This window comes from Rhamphochromis sp. 'chilingali' (genome assembly GCF_963969265.1).
Source record: "Rhamphochromis sp. 'chilingali' genome assembly, chromosome: 4".
Lineage (NCBI taxonomy): Eukaryota > Metazoa > Chordata > Actinopteri > Cichliformes > Cichlidae > Rhamphochromis > Rhamphochromis sp. 'chilingali'.
In genome coordinates, this window is record NC_137948.1 from 5,186,156 (window position 1) to 5,208,212 (window position 22,057).

Below are 22,057 nucleotides of genomic sequence, written 5' to 3' on the forward strand. Positions count from 1 at the left end.
AGAACTCATTTTCTACATGAATATTATTTATTCCTTTTTCCTCGCTTTACTCGTGTGACAGTAGCTAACCCATGAGAAGGAGCTTGTGTGTTTTGAATTTAGACAGCCATTAAAGTCATGACGTCATGATGAGTTTGAAATACAAATGTGCTTCTGTCAGATGTTCAGCACAGGTGCTGGAACCTTTAGTATCGTGTTGGCATGTTTAGATTTTCTTTTTAGGCTAGGGTTGGATTTAGTGGGTCAGAGGTTGTTGAGGTTGCACAATTTACAGAGCTGTAAAAAGAACTTATGTTTCTGTGCTAAAACTCTAAATATAGATTTTTGAATTGAACTCTTTAGCAGCCTTTGGACAGCCAAGCTTTCTTGAATGCGCCACCAAGAAAGCGTTTTCTCTGATGGTGAACGCTCCATTAGGAGTTGATTGAACTAAAAGCAAAGTGCTGGATTAACTCCAGATTGTAGCTGCTTGAGGAAAACCTCTTTTCAAAATGTCAGTGAGCTGACAAAAGTTCGGTCCCTTAAAGTAGCAGCAGGCCTACAGCTACAGGTACCCACGACCCTTTTTCTTAATCAAACTTTTCCACAACCGCGGCTGCTTTGTGTTTCCAGACTTTTCTGAACTTTCTTGCGCCGTTCACAACTCTTTCCAAGTCGTTATCATCAAACTGCTGCCTGCAAACTCCCTCGTCCCCCTCTTTCCGTGTTTGCATTGCTCTGTCTCTATTTTTAGCTCTCTCTTTCACAGATTAGGGGTCTATTTATAGACCCCCTTATGATGTCCAATAACAGGGCTCTCTGCAGGAGAATGGCAGCATCACAAGGATTCACACACCTCCCACTTGGCACTGAGCTCTCTCACTCTCTCTCTCCTGTTTTGCTCAGTCCTCCCATCCCATCCCTATGTTCTCCTCCTCCTCCTCCTCCTTTTTCAGCCGCCCCCTTCCACCCCTCCGTCTATCCATGGTGGAAACTGGCACCGAGCCCACAGTTACAGTGGAAACTTTACGCACAGGAAAGAGCCTCATGTCACCCTGACAGCCTGACAGTGCGTGCACATTTTTAAAAAACGGCATCTTACTTACAAAAAGAGACGGTAAGGATATAAACGTCTACCTACACATGGAGAAAAATAACACAACCTCCATGGCGCTAATACACCACACTCTCCTTTTTAGTGAGAAATAAAGCAGACGGCAACATAGATACGGACAGATAGGATGTTTTTTCTTCTTCTTGACGTTTGCCCCCCTTTTAAAAAAGAGGACATTACATAATTCTCAAAACACTTCCTCTCTAAGCCAAGAGCACTCTGGCGTTTTATCACACGCACACACACATACACACACACACACACACACTTGACATATCCAAGCAGACAGGCAGCCTGTTCGGGATGTCTGCATCACAGTCGCTATGACAACGGCAGGAGAACAATCCACAAAAACAGCCACTTGATGGGAGGAGCGAGGGGGAGAGAGAGACAGACAGACAAAGAGAGAGAGAGCGCTCATGTGGACTGTAGCTGTACCAGCTCGGGCTGCGTGCCATTTCTTTTACCAGCTTCTCAACTCTGCTTCCCCTTCAGGGCAGAAAGCGCCTCCTCACCAACGGGAGAGCTGCGTTTCATGTGCCACGAGCGCGGTTCCCCTTCTTTGTGCCTTTGTGAGTGTGAGAGTTACACAGAGTCACGCTCAGAGAAATAAATGCAAATACTGGCCCGCTGTGGGGTTGCGTCACAGTCCCCACAGCTGGATCATTCAGATTCTGACCACTCACATCCAAAGCAGCCACTGAGACTCGTTTTGAGATGTACGTGCTGTCACCAGGCACACTACAGCCGGACTTCCTGTTTTAAGAGAGTGATTATCTGTGTCACCATGCAGGACTTACCCCATGGGAGTCTTTGCTGTCCCTGTGGGTACATAAAGGGCAACAGTGCAGATGCATTCATACACTGTTGTTCAAAATTGTATAAATGTTCAGTCTTCCACCTTCATCTTCTTTTCAGTAATGCTATCTAACAAAGCCACTTCAGGTGCAATGCAATTACAGCGCACATTGACTAACCTGGCGCGCGCGTGTGTGTGCACATTAGTGATTTATATTGTTATTTAGGTAGTTTGTGACAAATGAATGACTGAGCGCCATGATCAGCTTTGTCTCCCATCCAGGGAATGAACTCCATATTTACTGAGCTCTGCATATCATCACACGAATGAACCAGTTCTCCACCTGCTGCAGGTTCTGCTTAGAGTGGCCCTCTAGCTTGCAGCAGCTATCAGGAGCAGAAGAACTGCAGCTACCAGCTGCAATCTAAGACCCCGGTGACAGTAGGCCTCGTTCGTGTAGTGAAATCAGCTGCAAACTGGAGGTTCAGCCTAACCAGTACTGGTTCACCCACATGATGCTATTTAGAGTGGACCTCCAGCTTGATGGGGTTTCTTCTCATACAGTGAGGAAATGAGGCCTTAAAGAATGAAACAAGTGCTTTTTTTTTCTCGTATTAACTTCAAGAGCAAACTAAGATCTGAAAGAAGAGTTATTTGTCATAATGAGATTTTTTTTTATTTTGCACAAAATATAGATTGCATGTCTGCCAAACTGCTAAACACAAGTATGAGAATTTTACAATAGGCCTAGGTTACATACTCTGTGATTCTACATCTGAGATATGAAGAGAGCTTTAGACGTCTTTAGTATGTCTAAAAGTTATGAGGGATAAGGTCCGCTCCCAGAGTGATTCCAGTCTGATTTAAGACATTAAAAGTAAAAGGATCTCGCTCTCTTGCTGTCTGCGCGCTGAAAGGAGTGGGCATTTTAAAATACCACATTGTTTTTATTTCCCCAACCCATTTTCTTCTGCACACAGGTGTAATGAACTGGAAAAGCAATGATGTGGAAAATATACTGTTAATGTTCCAAAAATATTTAGCGTATGTGCAAAACAAAGATTAGGACTTTTCCTTCTCTCCGGGGACTTCCGCTGGCTGACAGTTAGGATCCTCGAGGGGGGCTTTCTTTGTTATGTTTCGAGCTGGAGTCATTAAGTATCCATTAAAAAAAACCCAATGGCTCCTTAACTGTCAACAAGCCGAAAATAAAGCAAGAATCCCAGACTCGCTGTTTTCACGAATCGGGAAAAGTGTCAATTACAAAGCTTTAAAAAGAGCATAATCACTGCTTTCCCCTGCGTTCAGTCGCATTTTAAAACTGCTACAACTTCTCACAGACTTTGAGGGCATTATCACTAAAGAGTTTCAGCTGAGCTTTAAGCCTCTAACTCCACAAAGCTTGCTTGACAAAAATCAAACCACGTCTGACCCAAATCTGCTCAAAATCTTCAGGGAAATGTAGTTTTTTTCTTGGCTATTTTTACTACTCTGCAATCATCCTGTGAGTTCCAGTGCTTTGCTGATACACTGAAGTGAACGGTTTGTGACAGCAGAGAGCCGGGTAAACATCTGCCGATCTCGTCTCCTCAGTAGAGTCCTCAGTCTCTGCCAGAGCAGACTAGAAGGCACAGAGAGGAGGAAAGGGAGGTACAGATAGCAGAGGATGAGAAGATGGTGGGATCCGCAAAGGCTGACAGGCAGAAAGACGGGAGAGGGGGAGCGGGCGATGAGCCTGAAAGGTGAAGGCAGAAAAAAACTGAAAAAAGATGCACTGCCGAGAGTGTCGACAAGAAAGAAGTGAAGTCGGGTCACAGAGCGTGTAACAGACACACTAAGATGCACACAGAGACAGACGAAATGACATACTGTAGATACGCATTCTTGCAAAAGGCAGTAAAACTTTCTGGAGAAACAATACTACCAGCCAAGTGTCATATCCACTACTATCAAACTGCACAACGGTATCTTGGGAATCTCCAGCACTCCGTCCAGCAGGGCCGCCGTTTATAGCAGGAATGCAGCGACGCACCAGTCGTCGCTGCCTGTTTACATTCTCTGCGTGGCGGTCGTGACACCGCGCTGACAGAGTTTCAAGGTCCCAGAAAATAGAACGCAGTGTTTTGCATTAGCATGCACTTAAATTTTCAAGGAACGGTTTAACATTTAAAAAATTTCGGTTTCTGTAGGAATATTTATGACATCTTTTCTGTCATTATATGCCTCCTTGTTAGATTAGCTTAGCTATCCTTGCACTCACTGTACAAGAAAGAAATTTAGGCACCAGAGATATTAAAGGTATTAAAGGAAAAAAGTTTTTACCCTTTCTTGGAAAAATAAAGTGAGCGGGTAGGACTGGAAGCTTCCGCTCTTTATGGCTTCACATTTATGATAAAAGTGGTGCAACTTGCCTTAATCTCAGGTCGTCATTCTTTAAATATCATCCCCTGTTTATTAATGAATCTTTGTGCTGCACCTGTAGTTTTCCAGAAAGTCCCTTCAGATTAAAATCTCTGTAACAGAGAGGCGAACAGGGAAGCGCAAAACTCATCCAAACAAAGGGATGATCATAACAATAATCAACTGTGTGACTAATGAAAAAGTAAGGTACCTTTTGGCCCACTTGAACCTATATTTAAAGTATCTGTTTTCTCAATTTAGAGATTCAGATTTTTTTTTTTTAATTTAATGTGGAAAATATAAACCAGGCATCCCTCTCACTCACAGCTGTGATCATCATACTTGAGTTTATGTTACCGTTACCGTCTGGCAACGTCGCCATTAAATTACGTGACTTTTCTCCGAGTCTACTGTTGAGGGAACAGCAGAAAGAAGTGGCACCTGTAGACGAGCCGACTGCACGTGTGCTGCACTCTTCTTGTGGTTTGTTTCCCAAACGGAGGTTGAGCATTTCGTGTGAGATTACTTTGTAGCTGTTGATTCTTTGTCAGACGATGTCTAAACTCTCGTTCACCCTCCTCCAGGTCTGCACAAACTCTCACAGTTTTATTCATTCTAAACGCTTTCAGTAATAAACAATATAAACAGTTGAATTCTTCTATTTTCTAATAAATAAATCATTTGAAATTTTGCATAACCTAAAGAAGCGCAGTGAATAGCAGTCAAAAGTCTTGGCTGATAGTTTGTGATTCTGACAACTGTATTTGATGAATACAGTTAATACCACACGGTGAGAGAGAGAGGGCAGAAAGTGAGAGTGCTTTTGAAAAGAGCAGCTGGCATGTTTCCTTGGTTGTGATCGTTGTTGCTTCTATTTTAGGAACCATCCAGGAAGTGATCTAGAGACAGGCTGCTGACGGAGTAATTCAGCTCAACCAAACAACGCTCAACTCATCGCGAACCAAAACAAGCACAAGTGAACGTAGCAGAGAAAAAGAGAGCAGAATAACGAGGAGGGAGCAGCACATCTGGATCTTTCTGTGTATATATCTACTGTTTCATTTACTTCTGGGAAATGCGTTAGGCGCTGTAGCACCAGTGTGCTACGCGGTGCATTTGATCCAGTTTCATCATGACTGTTCAGATGTATTATCTCTTGCTGGATTAAATCTTGACAGACTTGACCTTTTCTCTCCAACACATTTTGTAAAAATCAATTTCTCTAAGATTGCATTTGACAAGTCTTGTAGCACCGTACAGCATGTTTCAGCCACTGGATACTGATGCCTGTTACCCTTCACTATCACAGGGGTGGGTATAGTTCATTCTCAGCGTTGGAGGAAATTAAAGGGATGAGTCAAGTTCAGTTAGAAAACGGCTTAAAGGAGCCACAATTTGCACGATCGCAACAGATTTTTACCCAGATTCGGGATAGCCAAATCCTCTTTAAGTACACAGCTCAAGACCTCCATGCTGTACTGGCTTTCTTTGCTAAAAAAGGCTAAAAACGAACAAGGATCTGCGAGGAAGGCTTGTGTAAATGCCATAACCATGGGAAACCCTTTCTTAGAGCTTAATTGAAACAAAAAAATAAATATGTCTACTTTTCCGAAGCTCTCAGCGGCATCTGAGGGCAAATATGGACTACATGACTCTGAGAGCTGCTGTGCTGCTCAAACCACAAGACGTTTTTGTCTCTAATAGCAGTTCACGGATCCCCACAAGTCAATTAATTTAACAAATTTCTATAAAAATATACCAAAATACCATTCTTTGAAGTTAATTCCTGTAAATGCTGATCCCTCGAGGGAAAAAGCACAACAGTGAGCTGCTGTGCGTTTTTATAGCATACTAAAGTATTGTTTTCTCTTTACAGTATGTCAGTGTGTGTACGAGTCCACGCATGAGGTTATAAGGTTTCACTAACAAAGGCCACGTGACAGAGACTGCGGTAGAAATTAATCACATCTGGCCTGTGGATATGTCTGATTAGTAAACCAAGCAATTAAGCGCTGGTGAACCTGCAGGCGGTACCAGAAATGTTTGGTGGTTAGACGAATTATTCATATTTTATTCATACACATGTACCAGTTTACTCCAGTTTCTAAAATTTTCGCAGCTAAGCATTAGTAGCAGGAGGCTGCTGGTGCTAACAATGCTAATGTTAGCCTCACACTGCACACTAATGTGACGTGATGTGCAAGAGTGCAAGAGTCAAGCATTTCAGAGTCGTTCAAAATGTGATTTAGTCATTGAATAATGTGATTAACGGCTTAAAATAGCTCTTAAACACACGCACAATATTTTCGTGGCCAATGTTTAACTGTGGCTCTGTCAGATTTTGCTCAACCATCAGTGCTCCTGAGTGTTTTTGAACTTTGAGACTCGCAAATTAGTCTCAAACCATTTAATGTACTAAGAAATGATTCACCAGGAAGATCCATAATCTGGTCATAATCATCTTCACTGTGTTATAATGTTGAATGCAGCTGCAAGAAACTAAATTCATGGCATACAGGTGAAGCCATGCAAGCTGAGATCCTGCTCAGAAGAGATACCCATCCATCCATCTTCTTACACTTATCCTGTCCAGCGTCGCGGGGGAGCTGAAGCCTATCTCAGCTGTCACAGGCCGACACCCTGGACAGGCTGCTAGGCTGACACAGAGAGGCGTTCACAACTATTCACACGTACAGCTGATTATGAATCACCAATTAACCTAACCCACACATCTTTAGGCTGTGAGAGGAAGCTGGAGTACTCATGCAAGCCTGATGAAGAACATGCAAACTCTACACAGCAAGGCCTCAGCTGGGACTTCAACCAAGGACCTTCTTTCGATGAGGAGACAGTGCTAACCACGGCGCTCCCGCTGCCCAAATGAGAAGCAATAATAAGTAAAGTTACAGCGTAGTAAAAGAAAAAAAGCTCATAATAATCTTTTACTTGTACTGAACACAGCAGGAATATTAAAAGGACAGTACTATGGTAAACAAACAGCATGTAGCTTATTTGCCTTAAAATAGGAAACCTTTTTAATTAACTAAACCGTGAGAAATGGAGCTCCACGACGAGAAAACCCGCACAAGAAACAGGCAAACACCAAGTTTAAACCCAGGTCCCTCTGTCTGTGAGGCCACCGTGCTAACCTCTCAGCTACAGCATGAAACTGTAACGTTTTCTAAAGTAAGAAGCTGTGAGGTTAGATTACACTGTGAAATAAACTCAAAGCTGTTGATTAAATCTGCAAAAATCCGTGCCGGGAGAATAGAGGTATCAGAAATAGGGGACAAGATTATTGTTTGCTAGTTTTGGGCAGCTGTAGCGGTGTGATTGAACTTTCTCTCATATAGAGACAGAACCAAAAAAAAAGAAAAGGAAAGAAGAAAAGTGAACAAAATCACAGGACTTCCTGGAAAGTTCTGAAAATATATTTGTGAAACTTGATTCCAGCTATCGGCTCGTCCTTCTCATGTTGGCTGCTGTGGGGCAATATTTGGTGAGTTTACACTATTTGCACAAGTAACGTGTGGAAAAAAAAAAGGTCAGACACGGCTTTAGATGCAGGAAAATCCAGCTGCAGATAATTTGCTGAAATTTAACAGTGAAATTTGTTCCAGTGCCGCGTGAGGCGAAATAAACCAGCCAGCACTGACAACATCTGCCCCTGGGCCCTCGTTTTCAGCCAGATGTGTGTGCTTCTGTGCAGCACTGACGGTCTCCAGACAATCACTGTCATAGGCAGCATGTCGGTCGCGCTGCTGCACATTCTAAAGACTTCCAGGCTGCAATCACCAGGTAAAAATCAGCTATCAGTCAGCGTCGTAGCACGCCGCTAACTGTTCCACCACACAGTTAATATCCTCGCTCACACCATCCCGCTCTTCCCCACTGCGCCTCGCTCCCCCTCTTCCTCCTTATTGCCCTCTGCAGTATTATCAGATAATGTGTGTGTGTGTGTTTTTCCTCCTGCACTGCAGCCACTGTGGCACAATTACCCCAGCTGCTCCACTAATGGCTATTGATGCAGCTGAGGGCCCCCTGCACACAGTTGCACACGCAAACATTCATAAAAAATTCATGACGCTGGCTCGATAGGAAGGTGCGGGGGATCTGGCCGGCACTGGAAAGAACAACAAATGTCATCTAACAAAGGAGGGAAGAGGCACACGATACCAGCTTTAACATTCAGCAACACAGAAAAATGCAGATGATGTTCATATGAACAACGTTAGCACGAAGAGCCGATGGGTTAAGTCCAGCGTGCAGTAAAATCCTGTGTCTACGTGCCTGTGTGTGCTGCAGGAGCACATGTGGTGGGTAATTCCCTCTTAGCACAGGATTTCTTCCTGACACCGGCCTACGTGGAGAAAGCTTTAGAGGGCTAAGCCTGCTACCTGAGACTGAACCGGAGATCACCGGAGGCATGGAGCGCAGTGATGGATGGAGGGAGGGGTGGCAAGGTGGAGGGGAAAAAAGAAAAGGGTGGATTTGAATGACTGAAAGGAAAGAAGGGAGGACAGAGTGTAAGGACGACAAAGAAAGGTCAAAAGAAGGTAGGAGGAGAGAGACGATCAACAAAGGACCAAATTGCGTGGGAATTAGAAGCAGTCACTGTGCGATGGGCACAAATGAGTAACAGGAGGAAAACTGGAGGACAAACAAATGATTTAAAAGTGCCACGATACTGTTTTTCTTTTTTGTTTGTTTTTTGGCGGGGAGAGTGAAAAAGTGATGGAAACTGTCCCTGAGTTTGACAAATCAGTAAGAGGAAGGTCAGAGGGTTGCCGCCCGCCACCAACAGGAAACTGAAAACTGGTTGTCAAAGATTAGGTGATATTTCCTCTGTAGCTACCCTCAAGTGTTTCACTGTAAATGCACAGCAAGTCAGACTAACATGAAATTAACGTGTGTCATTCAAATAAGCTTCAAAAATGCCAAAAAAAATAAAAGCTTTAGCCTTGAACAGAAAAGTGTTTCAAAGTCAGCTGGACATAATTTCACATTATTTCTACATTCTGCCTCCTTATGTTGTTTATTTCATTTACATTTCAGGGCGAGATGTTGAAACTTGTTACTTTGCATGTTTATATTTAAGCACATAGACTTGAAGCTCTGGCTGCAGTGTTTTTAGACGTCTCTTCTCTGCTGTAAGCTCCTCCCACCTTACAAACGTCACATTGACACAAACTACAAGGAAGTCAACACTAGTTTCACACGAGATTCCATACCCGCTCTCCCAGGTGACAGTCCTCTGTGTCTTCCTTCACAGATGTGCTCTGAAAACACGTGTGATTGGCCAAAGTCTTCTGCTCTGTCTAATCTGACTAGATTATCTAAAGCCTAAAACAGAGCCCACAGGAGGAGCAAGAGTCTAGTTAATGTTCTAGTTTAAGGTCTGTTAACATACCAGCATGCTGAAAGCCAGGCTAGGGCCAAAGGAGGTTAAATTATCAGGATCTCGTGTAAACAGTGGAGTTACGCATGAAGTTTTCTTCTGTCATCTCCCATTAATCATGTCATGACTCCACAGATTTATCGTGTGACCTTTCAGAAGGGTTACGCCGCTCATTGGGAACCAGTGGACTAAACTAACTTTCAAGTCTCCACCATAAGCAACAGAAAAAAAGTGCAGATGTAGCAGGATATTTAAATCTAATAAGAATATAACACATTCTTCTGCACTCTTAATGAAGACAAATTTTGAATACAATAGGTTTTTTTTTTCTTTTCCACTGCTGCTATAAAGACAGCAGCATTTGCATATGATGAAAATGTCATGTGGCGTTATCTGGTGGCTAACAGCTCCGGCAGAAATGCTGGAATCATAGTACAATACTTGAATTCACAAAGCACGAGGCAGATAAGCGAGTTCGTAACAATTCCAAAGATCAACACCGGCAAGACTCGGTTTAAAAATAACAAGTCATTTTAATACTCTGCCAATTTCCCTGCAAGAGAACAAAACAATTACACCAAGATCTTGTTAGAAGGTTGTCACAGTACGTTCCCTTCGAAGTTTTAGTAGGAGTGGGGCCTATTTAGGGGAAAATGTTGGAAGAAATACTGACAACCAGGCACACTGAGGAGTTTTTGGTTGAGTTTGTATTGTGGCCACATTTGGTATTAAATTCCCAAATACAGTGGTTCTTTTCTTTCTTAGTAATAAGAAAATATTTTTAAACTGCTGCCCGGGCCTCGCTGCAATTTCTACGGTTATGTGGAGGAGTCGACTCTACCCCTTCTTACTACTGGACTGCAACCTTCAGCAAACACAAATGTGGTCCCATCTGCTGCAGACAAAGTGTGTTGTTACAGTATTTCCCTAAAAACAAACTCTCACAGTATCTCTGCACCCTCTCCCGTGCACACACATGTATGAATCCATATGTGGCAATGTTCCTGTTCTGTGTCCCAGTTTAATAGGCAGAGGGAATTACGTCTTTATGACAGGACTCCCTTACTAAGGCCATTGTTTTAGAAACCCTGTTTAGCTGTAGAATGGTTTCTGTGTGGATGATGCTTAGCTCGCAGAGTGCTGGTGTTTGAGGAAAAAAAGCCACAGCCAAAATGTTTTTCATTTGGTGTGTGTGGTGTGTACAGATCAAACTACCAAGTCAGACGCTACATGTTAAAACAGCAAATTGTTCATTCGGTCTTCACAGAGAGAGTTGTAGCCGTCACCATTCCTTCATTCTGACGTTTCTAAGTAAAGCGCATTTACTCGCAGAGGATCGGAGGGGACCCGGGCATCTCCGATAACCACCTCATCCATATTTTACCAACTCAGTGTTTGTGTGAGTACACCAGGGGTGAAAGCAACAAAGATGGCTTCCCACCATCCTGCTATCAATAATGCAAAATCTAAACTGCCGCTGAGTATTGCTCCTTTAATACTACACTTACTGACGTGAATACAGTGGAGAAAGCGAGCAGCCTTCTGGCACAATCCAAACAAAAGGCAGCGCACAGGCCAGAGAGATAAGACAACAGATACTCGACTCTTTCCAGAGGTTTGCTGTTTACTTAGTGAGACTGCGCCATTTTTACTGTGAGAGGATAATAGTTAATGTTACAGAGAACACTGCGGCGGGGTCAGAACTGAACTTTGGCTAACCTTAGACACCATGAGCTATTGGTCATATAGACTAAGTGTGAATACAGCAACATTTGTCTGTCTGTTAGCAGGATTACACAAACACTCCAACACAAAACCTGTTAAAGTTTCATCACTTTTATTCTAAACTTTCTGAGTTATTTTGTTCCATGATGTCGTATTTATCTCACGGAGCTGGATTATTTTTCATGTTCTGGCCCCATTGACACAACAATTTCTTAACTTTTGGGATGATTACAGTACATCTTACCTAATCTTATGCTTTTGCTGATCTTTATGCTCTGTATATCTTATATAGCAAACAAATCAGAGAAATATCACTTCTTTTATGTAATGGGTTGGTAGCTAAAAACATTGGGAACTAATATTTTAACATTTACCCATCTATCCAGTTGACATTCATGCCAATTAATAATATGTAAGGTGACGACTTCAGCTAAAGAATTACAATATTTCCCTCTGAAAGTTACTAAAATAGGAAAAGACTATTTAATTTAATTCAATTCAATTTTATTTATTGTAAGGTAAGGTAAAACCCTACAAAAGTACTGGCTCACCTACACATGACACCTAACATGGAAACCCATGTCATGAAGCTCCCAGCTCACATGTTTTGTGCTGATGTTAATGCCAGAGGAGGTTTGCAGCTCTGCGGTTCCTGAGTCAGCAGAGAGTTGGTGACTTCTGCACACTACACTCCTCAGACCTCGCTCTGTATCTTTACGTGGTCTGCCACTTCATGGATGAGTTGCTGTGGTCCTTAAACGCTCCCACTTTGTAATAATCCCACTTACAGTTGTTATAACCAGGAAGGAAGAAATTTCACAAACTTACTACCGGTGCCTATAATGAACACGTGATCATCAAAATTGCAAATTACCTGCCTGTCTGTGATTAAATAATATGTCAGCTGATGGTTTCTGGTTCATACAGTAAGTGCAGAAAATTATAGGCTATAAAATCAAAGCTTGGCCATTTTAAGTCTTCCACAATTGAAAATTACAGCAGACAGTCGCCAAGCCTTCATTATGACAATAAAAAATATTTAATTCACCTGGATTTGATTCTCAAACATGTTCTGCTGTGTATACAGCATATTAACACACGGTAAAGAGCAAAAAAAAAATGTAAAAACAGGGAGATAATCCTGTAGCTCTTCGCTTTTTTCCCTTCAGCAGCTACCTACAAGCAGGTGGGTCGACTGAAGAGGAAACAGCAGTGTGGGTTTTAATGCCTCTTGTCACATGTCACCTCACTTTCTGTCATCCATCCAAAACTGGAACAAAAATGCCCTAAAAAATCAACTACAGTCAAGCTGAGAAATCTGTGCACAGAGTAGAAAACAGTGACTTTACAAAGCAGCTGCAGACTGTGAACACGTGCGAACGCCTTTGATATGGAATCGACGATTAAGGGATGAAGGTTTTCTAAAAGTCATAAATTTGAAATTTAAATGATTTCTTTCAGCAGGTGAAAACAACACAAAGTTGTAAATCCTGTGAAAACAGGTAAGAAAACGTTTGAGGCCTGAAACGCGAACGTGACGACCCTCTGGATCCCTGTACGGGCATCAAAGAGGAAGAACTCTCATCGAGAACGATTTATTACCTCGGATTAGCTTTAAATTTTATTTTGAAATCCTTTTTGTTTCAGCTAGTTAAAACTTTCTAAAGAGCCAAGAGTCCTCTGAATATTCAAGGGTCTCTGCAGATTGTGTGTGTGTTCCTGTAGAACATGTGAACAAGCGTGGGAGGAAGGGAATGTGGTCGCAGCCGCCCCAAATCAAAAACATCCAGAGCTGTGTGCATGTGTGTGTGTGTGCAGGGACTCAGGGCCGAGGGTGAGAAGGAGCAAGAAAAAAAAAAGAGTGACAAAAATGTCTTGATGCTTCTCAATGGTCATGAGAATTTGCATAATTAAGATTAAGGAACTGACCTCCCAGCCCATTGTTCCTTCAGTGGGCTGCTTTCAGTCATTATGCAAATGTGCTGTTTATAAGATTGAAACCTGCAGTCAGCTGAGACTGAAGAAGTCACCTGGATGAGTGACCAAACGTTTCTCCCACAAAACGCTGCGTCCAGATGAACAGAATCAACTTTTTGGAGAGTGACAAAAATGTTAACACGGAGCACATGAGAGCAGAAGAGAGGGAGTTAAAAAGGAACAGTCAGAAAAAAAGCAGAGGGAGTCAGTCAAATTAGCGTGTAATGAGTTGAAAACAGCATGACTGTGATGTCACGGGTGTTCGCCGACGTCACGCTCTGCGTGTGTGCCTGCGCGTACTGGTGAGTGTAAGCTCCTCGCCAGCACGCTGGTTTAAATATAGCAAATGGGCAACGGTCCCAGCTGACTTTAACAATGCTATAGCTACCAGGACCATGTACGCTACATTAGTGCTTTACTAACGCTGAAACCAGAGAAGTGTTGAACAGAGGGAGGGAGAGAGGAAGGGAGGGATGGCCTCAGATTCATGAAAACTCAGCCGCCCACACTCAGGCCTTTGCTGCCAAGAGTCGAGCAGGACAACAGTGTGTGTGTGTGTGTGTGTGTGTGTGTGTGTGTGTGTGTGTGTGTGTGTGTGTGTGTGTGTGTGTGTGTGTGTGTGTGTGTGAGAGAGAGAGAGACATTCCTCTGCGAGGTGAATGCCAAGGAGCGAGCAGAGCCGAAGACAGACTGTCCTGAGCTACTGTGTTTTAGTGGAACTAACGAGCCCCTTGCTGTGCACCTCGGCCTCGCAGCTGCAAACTTGTTAGCGACGAGGTAATCAGATCTGACTGGATGTTTTGTCAGAAAAAAGTACGGGTCACGATTCTGCTTTTAAGCAACATCACGGCCCATTGGATCGGAGACACGTGCCTCTGACTGAAAGGTCACGGGCTGGATCCTCGCAACATTCCCCCTCCTCCCCCGTGCTTCCATCACGACGTCAGCAAAAACGCTAAAACACGGCAGCCACTCGTGAACGTGTTCTGTTGGAGGTAACGTCTCGTCGTGTTAAGACATTAGATACACCCGAATCAGATTTGTGTGTCACTCCCTCATTATCAACATGCAATTTTCACTTTTAGACTTTTGAATTCAGTTGTCATAGAAGGGTGGAAAAAAGCAAGATTACACACTAATTTCTCTCCTGACTGTGGTCTCAAAGGCCCGAGCTGCCATCACTAATTCTCTCCCCACCAACAGATGTAATGAACAGCTTCACACCTGCTCCCTGTGGACTGTCAAATGTCATTCTGGGAAGATGAACGCATCAAATGGATAAATATAGGGGATCATACTGACATCATGGACTTTAATATTCAGCAGTGGAAGAATATTGACAAAAAATTCATCTGTTATCCAGTTTCTGAGCTGTCGGTGTTAACGTTTCTGACACTATTTAATCTTAAAGGAGGAGCAGAGCTGCCCAAACCCTAATCAAAAACACCCCCATCTCATTAAAATAAAGCAAAGAAATGGGCGTACACGGTGACAAACTTTTGACCCCTTGCTCAACAACCTAAAGGCAGATCATTTAAAACAATCATAACACAAACACAAGTTTTATTTCATGCTGAACGGGATACGGAAACAAAATCACCAACCAGGTGCAAAGATTTTAAATCTCAGAAGCGTATTTGTTTGGTTTCATGGATAAAAATGTTCATGTTTTTAACTGTATTTCAACAGGAAGTACATCTCGTGTCTGCAGCATATATATTGTCAAAACAACACAGTGATGACTCGCCCTAAACAGCAGAAATCAGTAAGTGGTATTGCTTGTGAGGGTGCTAATTTGGCAGGGAGAAAAACAAATGATTTCTGCTACTAAGATGTGGTCAACTTGAGTATGATGTCATCATCCAACTTCTGAGGCAAAGGAACGCAGCACAATTCGATCGGCTGCCTGGCGTTTCTCTGTTTGGAGTTTGTATAGTTTCTCCTCCCGCAGTCCAAAGACATGCAGGTGTGGTTAGCCGCTGATTCTAAATCACCTGTAGGTGTGAAGGTGAACGGTTCGTGTCTCCCTGTGATGGACTCGTGACCTGTCCGGGTTGCACCGTGTCTCTCACCCTACGACAGCTGGGTTGAGCTCAGCCTGGTCCTGTGACCCTGAATTGGATAAGCGCTTCAGACACATGAAGTACAAAAATCTGCCACGAGTATAACTTTAAGCGCAGGCTTTGGAGTGAGCAGTAAAATGATTTACCTTCAAATGTGGTCGTTTTTTAAAAGTAGAAAATATTACATCTGTATACGGAGACTATTTGCACATTTAAGACCAGGCAGACTGATAAAGATGAGTCCAGTGACACAAAATGCTGGAAAATTTGGCTCCAAAAACCCAAATAAGTAGATTAGAGGTGATGACAATGTCATGAAGTGCCATGAGAGTGTGTGGTAGCAGGGGGCTTACGGTAGGAGGTAGGGCAGTTAAGTCAAAAAACCCAAAAAACACTTTTAGAATTGTAGAACGTATTCAAAATTCTTAATTGTGCAGTAAGTGTGAGCTGAACTTTGACCTTTGACCTAACACAATTTGCATATCTGTCCATCTCTCTTGGCATATTTTGTCACCATGTGCAGGATGCAGTCCCAAAGCTTTACAGGTGTGCACCTGACCTTGCAGCAGGTCTCATTTTGTTGTAAAATGGTCTTGTTTGTTGATCGTACAACTACAGCAGCACATTTTATGGAACTGTGCCTCACCTACTTAGTAACCCACAGTAACAATGTTGTTACTAGCCTCTGTATTTCTGTTGTACTTGCATCCCACTTGACACGGTTAGAGCTCAAATTTAGCTTTATGTCCATTTACGCTATGACAGTCCAGATTTTATCTATGATGGCTTGCGGGCTGCAAGCGCTGATCGTACAAGCTCACAGAAGGGGTGAAAACGCCTCCTCAGACACTCAGTAAATTTAGCTTCTGTTTGCTAATAAACATTTATTTTTATCATAAATTACTGGGCCATCTTTTTTCCTCAGCATTAGTATAGCCTAGCCTAAAAATCAAACACAAGAAAAAATGCCTATAGCTTGCTTGCTTCTGATTGGCTGCTCCTTGTAAACAAAAGATTTAAACCGAAGGTGGGTGGGGCATATGGTCATCTGATCCCAAAGATGACCATATTAGGGATCTCTGCCTTCAGCGACATCATGCAAAAGCCAAAAGCAGAAAAAAGTGTTCAGAGCAGTATTAAACCTGAGATTCTGGTTTTATTTGAAATCTTGACCATGTTTAAAGCGAGTATCCTGTATTAACAAGGAAATGTGTAACAGGTCCAGTTTAATATTAACTAAGCATGAATATGTTGTACTGATAGCCATGGTAAGTGACAAAATCAAAACTTTATTCATTCTTCTTGGAGGTTGAAAGAGGAGTTAATAAATAACTTCATTGTGTTCAGCTTTACCTCAAGGAGATAAATATGATCGTCTGTCTGCTGTGAAACATTTATATACAGTATACTGTCTTCTCTGCCCATTATAACAGTTGGTGCACAATTAAGAAGTGTTTAATATGTAAATGAGCGTTCAACTATTCCACTGTTAGTGTAACACGATATATGGATGTTGACAGAAAGCAGAAAGGCAGCTTGGCGTTCTGCAAGCTACCCTCTCATTATCCGACAATTAAAAGTTTGGAAGTGTCCGTCTCGTGAAAGTGAATCTCCAGGCGGGCAAACAGTTGGTTATACAGGAACTACCACATCCCAGGCCCCCTGTACCCCGAGCTTTAGTTGGCTGTTGGCTCTTTAAATAATGTCTGAGCGAGACAGAAAAGGTCTCACTCAGACACATGGTGTCGTCTTCTTCTCCAGTCTCACTAATAGTTAGTCTAGAGACACAAACACCCACTTTCCATGATTACAGGCTTTCCCCGACCCTGACGTGGGTGTGTCTGAGAACCATTAGACCAAAGCACAGTGTGCTGAGATGAGCATCACAATACCAAATATAAAAGATTACACTGACACAGTTTGGATTTGGTTCAGAAAGACATTATTTGCATTTGAAGGTATTTAACTGTATTGCTGCTTTTGCACTTTAAACTGGCTGATGTTGGGGTTGGGGTTTTTTTGCACACTGTAGGCATTCCTGACATTCTTCAAAGTGGTGATTACTATACTGGCACTCAAAGCCAACCTGTAGTAGAGCACAAACGTTTCACAGCTGAAGTGTGTGTGAATTTAGTCTTATGATGTCAGCTTTTCATCTTTTTAACTAAATCGTGAAATGATTGTGCTTTTTCAGCCAATACTATGTTCACAGCACACCCTCCCCATACGGTCTGCAACATACACGCTACACATTACGGCCTCTGTTGAAATTGTGCATGCACATCTGCATAATCCCATCATCGGAATACTTGGCTTTCCTCGAATGCCTGCTTGTGAAGTGACTACATACAGCCATCTAGCTGCAGCTCCCTTCTTCTGAGGGGTAAAACGGCGAGGGATGGGAGACTTTCCTTTTAATCTCCGCGACTGCACACTGCCAAGAACTTACAATGTAACATAAAGAGGGTGCTAACACACAGCTCTGTGTGTTTCAGCTATTGAATGCTGTGTTTGCGTACAAGCTGTCGCCATCAGTGAATGGGAAAGGAGCAGAGAGAGAGACGGAGAGGGATGCCACTGTGCCTTTAAGCAGTAATCCTTCCATTCTCGGAGCATTTGTTGCCGGCCATCTAATGGGCGGTTCGGTTTAATGTCCACAAGGGCCGCTGGGAGCTCCTGCACTATTAAAATCCCTGCCGCTCGTCTCATGCTGGAGCTGCTCTGGTTTGCTCTTAAATAACAAGCGAGGCTGCCTCAGAAATTAAAAGACGCTCCGTATTTTGCATTTCAAAAGGGGGGGAACTGGGCTCATTGCAGCAACAAAAGGGATAACAATGTTGACATTCCCCACATGCATCCTTTGGTCTTTTCTAAAGGAAAGCAGAGCCCACGGGAGACGGGGAGCAGGCAGGGACACCACACAGTTTGCCAGTGTCTGCCTACAACCTCTCTCACACAAACAGCCAAACACCGGGAGTGAAGATCTCTCACAGCCTGGACAGCCACGAGCAACTCACCAGCCCTCCATATGTTACCACTGCCCCCTACCAACAGGAAAACACCCTAGCACTCCTATAAAACCCACTCTGACTGTAATGACAAATGACAAGTGCAATATCTTCACAAGGGCATGCAGCTATTGAGGCATGTTATGCGATCGCTGCATTCACGAGCGAACCTGAAGAGCTAGGAGTTAATGACAGTGTAACAAATGTTCACAAACTACTGTGGCATTCATCTGAAGTCAGCTGTGTGTGTGTGTGTGTGTGTGTGTGTGTGTGTGTGTGTGTGTGTGTGTGTGTGTGTGTGTGTGTGTGTGTGTGACACTGGGGACAGACTGCAGATTTTGAGAGTATGTGACAAAGGTTACAGTGCAGGCTGGAGCATTAACTGCTGCTGCTGCCGAGAGCAAGGAAGCAGTGTTGCAATGCTAATGCTCTCCTGTGTTGCAGAACAATTTCCACCCAAGAACAAGAAAGCAGAAGTTATTTTTTAGATGCAAACACACCGCGAGCCATCCTCCAGAAGTTACTGACTAGTTTCAGAACCTGACAACTGAAAGTGCCCCCTCCCAAAAAACAAAACAAAAAACACTGATCTCGCAGAATAAGATCAAATATCAGTTGCCAGGCTTCTAATTTCCACACAGAGCACAATCCAAGCCCCAAACTGCAGCCTGTTGGCTCCAACGAGGGGCCGGACTTCTTTGTAAACAAAAGAACTTGGAGGAAAGAAAGTGAAGCGAGCGCTGAGAAAGAAAGCAGCGATTAGCGAGCATGTTTTCAACAAGTTTTCTGAGTGATGAACAAGAAGAAGCTGTGCAGCTTGCTTGGGGTTGGGGGGGAGAGAGAGACTGGGAAGCAGAGATGGAGGGGAAATGAGCGAAAGTGTGTCGTGTTTGTGTGTGAGTTGTAGGTGGCCGTCGCAGTCAGCTCGTCCTTACCGCTATGAGCGTGTTATTCCTCTGCTCCGCGGAGGACGCAGAGTCCGGGTCCAGCTGCTTGCTCTGGGGCTGCTTGGTGCTGCTGCCGCTAGCGGACTTTTTGGCCCTTTGCTCCAGAGTCCGCTGGTACAGGTTGACCGTGTCCCTGCGGTCTATCTCCATCTGCTCGGCGTGGGCTTGCTGGTACCTGTTCTCGCAGGTTATGTGGTGTTTCCTGCAGCCCTCTATCCGCTGCCTCAGCCTCTCCACCACCGTGCTGTGCTTAGGTATTCCCACCACGCTCGCGGCGGGCCCCATGCTCGCGGCGGCCGGGTTCATGCTGTTGTTGATGCAGATACTGCCGTTGGGTCCGGCAGCGGGGGAGGCGAAGTCCCCCATCACGGGGCCGAGCGGCGGCTATTTTGGAAGAACTTTTCTCCCAGTTAAGCTCAGCGCCACCGCCGCCACCTCCTCCTCCTTCCACCTCCACCTCCACTCCACCACCTAGAGTCCGCTTTCTCTGCGCGTCCTCCGCCGGCGAAAGGTCCCGAGCAGCGGGCGGAAGATACGGCCGCTGAAGAAGAGGGCAACAACCGGGAGTGGAAGGTTTAAAGGGCTGCGAGGCTCTCGGTCATGCGGCTGAGCGTCTCTTCTTTTCTTTCCAAGTGCTGAACACAAACAACACAAAGCCCCCAAACTGAATTCAACAATAAAGCCGCTGCCACGCTGATAAGAGCAAAAACACACAGCGGTACAGCGACGGTGCGAGTGGGCACCCAGCGCTCATATGCGCACAAACCGTCCCGCAGAGGAGCAGCGGCGGCTACAGCAACAGTCCACTCTCCGGTTCACCGTGCCGTCCTCTGAGAAAAAGTTTTGCTGCCTAAACCGAACGGGCTCCAGAGTTTCCCAGTGAACTTGCATCTCATCTGGTTTTGGTTTGAAAGAAATCCCGGGTAAGATGTTGTTGAGTTGGGGGGAAAGCGCACAAGCGCCTTCGGTAGTCCGATTGTGAAGCAACCAGATAGTAGGACAGACGGCGCAAAACGCGGATACGGGAAGCAGTGGCGGAAGTCTCTAGTCACTGCCTGCCACCATCACAATAATCAGGTCCGCTTCTCCACCATGCCAGCGGAGTGATATCAGGAGTTTAGTAAAAACCAGCTAAAGGCTGTGCGAAGAGCCCGATGGTGGAAACCAGGAAAACACGGAGTGGAATCCACCAGGGGACGTGTGACCTGTCCTGAGCTGTTTTAACGGGTTAATAAAGGGTTAAGAGAAAGGTTAACATATTGGAACTTAAGGGAGAAGCACGCAAAGAGACAGAAACTGCGTTTAGGGGGTAAAAAGAAACGCAAGACTATACAACACTAAAAATGAGCCGCAAATATAGATGAAGAATCAAAATGTTAAATGTCTTTGAAAATCTAAAACTCAGCAGAAACGAGTAGGGAAAAAAGCCCAAACACAAGAGGTAGTTTCAAAATTTCATTAAAGTCAGCCATAGTTTAAACTTGCAGGGGTGGTTGGGCTTTACTGTTTGGAGATTTATAAATAAATTATTATCACTTGATTCTTGCGCATAAGATCGCATCATACCAAATTAAGCAGTTACTCAGTTTTTTGCAACTTCATAAAACAATCCAAGAATTTAAAAATTAGCTCAAACATACAAACTTTAAAACAACAAAATGCAAAAATGAGCGAAAAGTGTGCAAAAAACAAAAAACAAACTATAAATGCACAACACAACAAAGCAAGGCAGCTCGTTGGAAGGCAAAAGTTTAAATGTAGCATCTGTCCTCTATTGCGGCAGATAGTTAAGGCCTTTTAAATATTTACACACTTCATACCAGTTTAAGTTTAGTTTTCACAAATACAGAAATCTCTCCAGAAGATATGGAAGCAAGGCGCAGGTACAGAAATACTCTTCACATACAGACAACAAACAAAAACAGAGACAGCAGCCAAATGTATGGATTACACAAAGGCCCCTCTTTGATTGATGGCTCAGCAGTTGCAGCTTCCTTTAAAAAAAAGAAAGAAGAAGCTCCACTTGTGTTGCCAAACAGATGATGGTGTTTTCTTGATTTGCTTGTTTTGCCTATTTACTCAAGTCGTGGTGTGTTGAGCTCTGCAGGCCCACTGCAGGTTACACCCATTTCACACAGGTAAACGGGTGGAAATGAGTTCCTCCTCAGACTGAAGTCCATGACTATAACTTGTAATTATCCATCGCTGGAGCATTTTTAAAGAGGACTGAACATGTTATTTTATAATGACTATTTTTTAAATTGAGTTCAGCATACAGATTGTTAGCTGAAAACAGAAGATGGGAGTTTGGAAGGTTTAACGTCAATTTTTAAACACTAAATGCAAATATTTGTATTAATGTCCACTACAGGAAGCCATTATTGTTGAATATGACACACACTAATCACAAATCCTGGCCGCGCTTATTTAAAAAGGTGTAAAAAATGACTTTTAAATGTGCAAAGTGAGATCTTTTCAGGGGCTGGTGAATCACCGCTGAAAGAATTTAAGCAGGAAGTGATAATGATGACATAGCCGTTTTATTCTCAGGCCTCTCTTTCATTAAGATGTTTGCTGGTGTGCTTCTTCTTAAACATTCAGATGTTCTTTATGAGAGTGAAAGTGTATCCAATTAAATTTAAAGACC

The 22,057-nt window shown here is 43.6% G+C and overlaps 1 protein-coding gene across 1 annotated transcript in view; it reads right to left on the reverse strand.

The window, feature by feature from the left end:
- Positions 1 to 20,539, reverse strand: part of maml3 (mastermind-like transcriptional coactivator 3) — a 134,150-nt gene extending 113,611 nt beyond the window's left edge. Inside the window, exon 1 of the mRNA XM_080879966.1 lies at positions 19,399 to 20,539. Coding sequence (XP_080736092.1) covers positions 19,399 to 19,776 — 378 coding nt within the window. The 5' untranslated portion in view covers positions 19,777 to 20,539. The remainder of the gene's footprint in view (positions 1 to 19,398) is intronic.
- Positions 20,540 to 22,057: the final 1,518 nt, after the last annotated feature.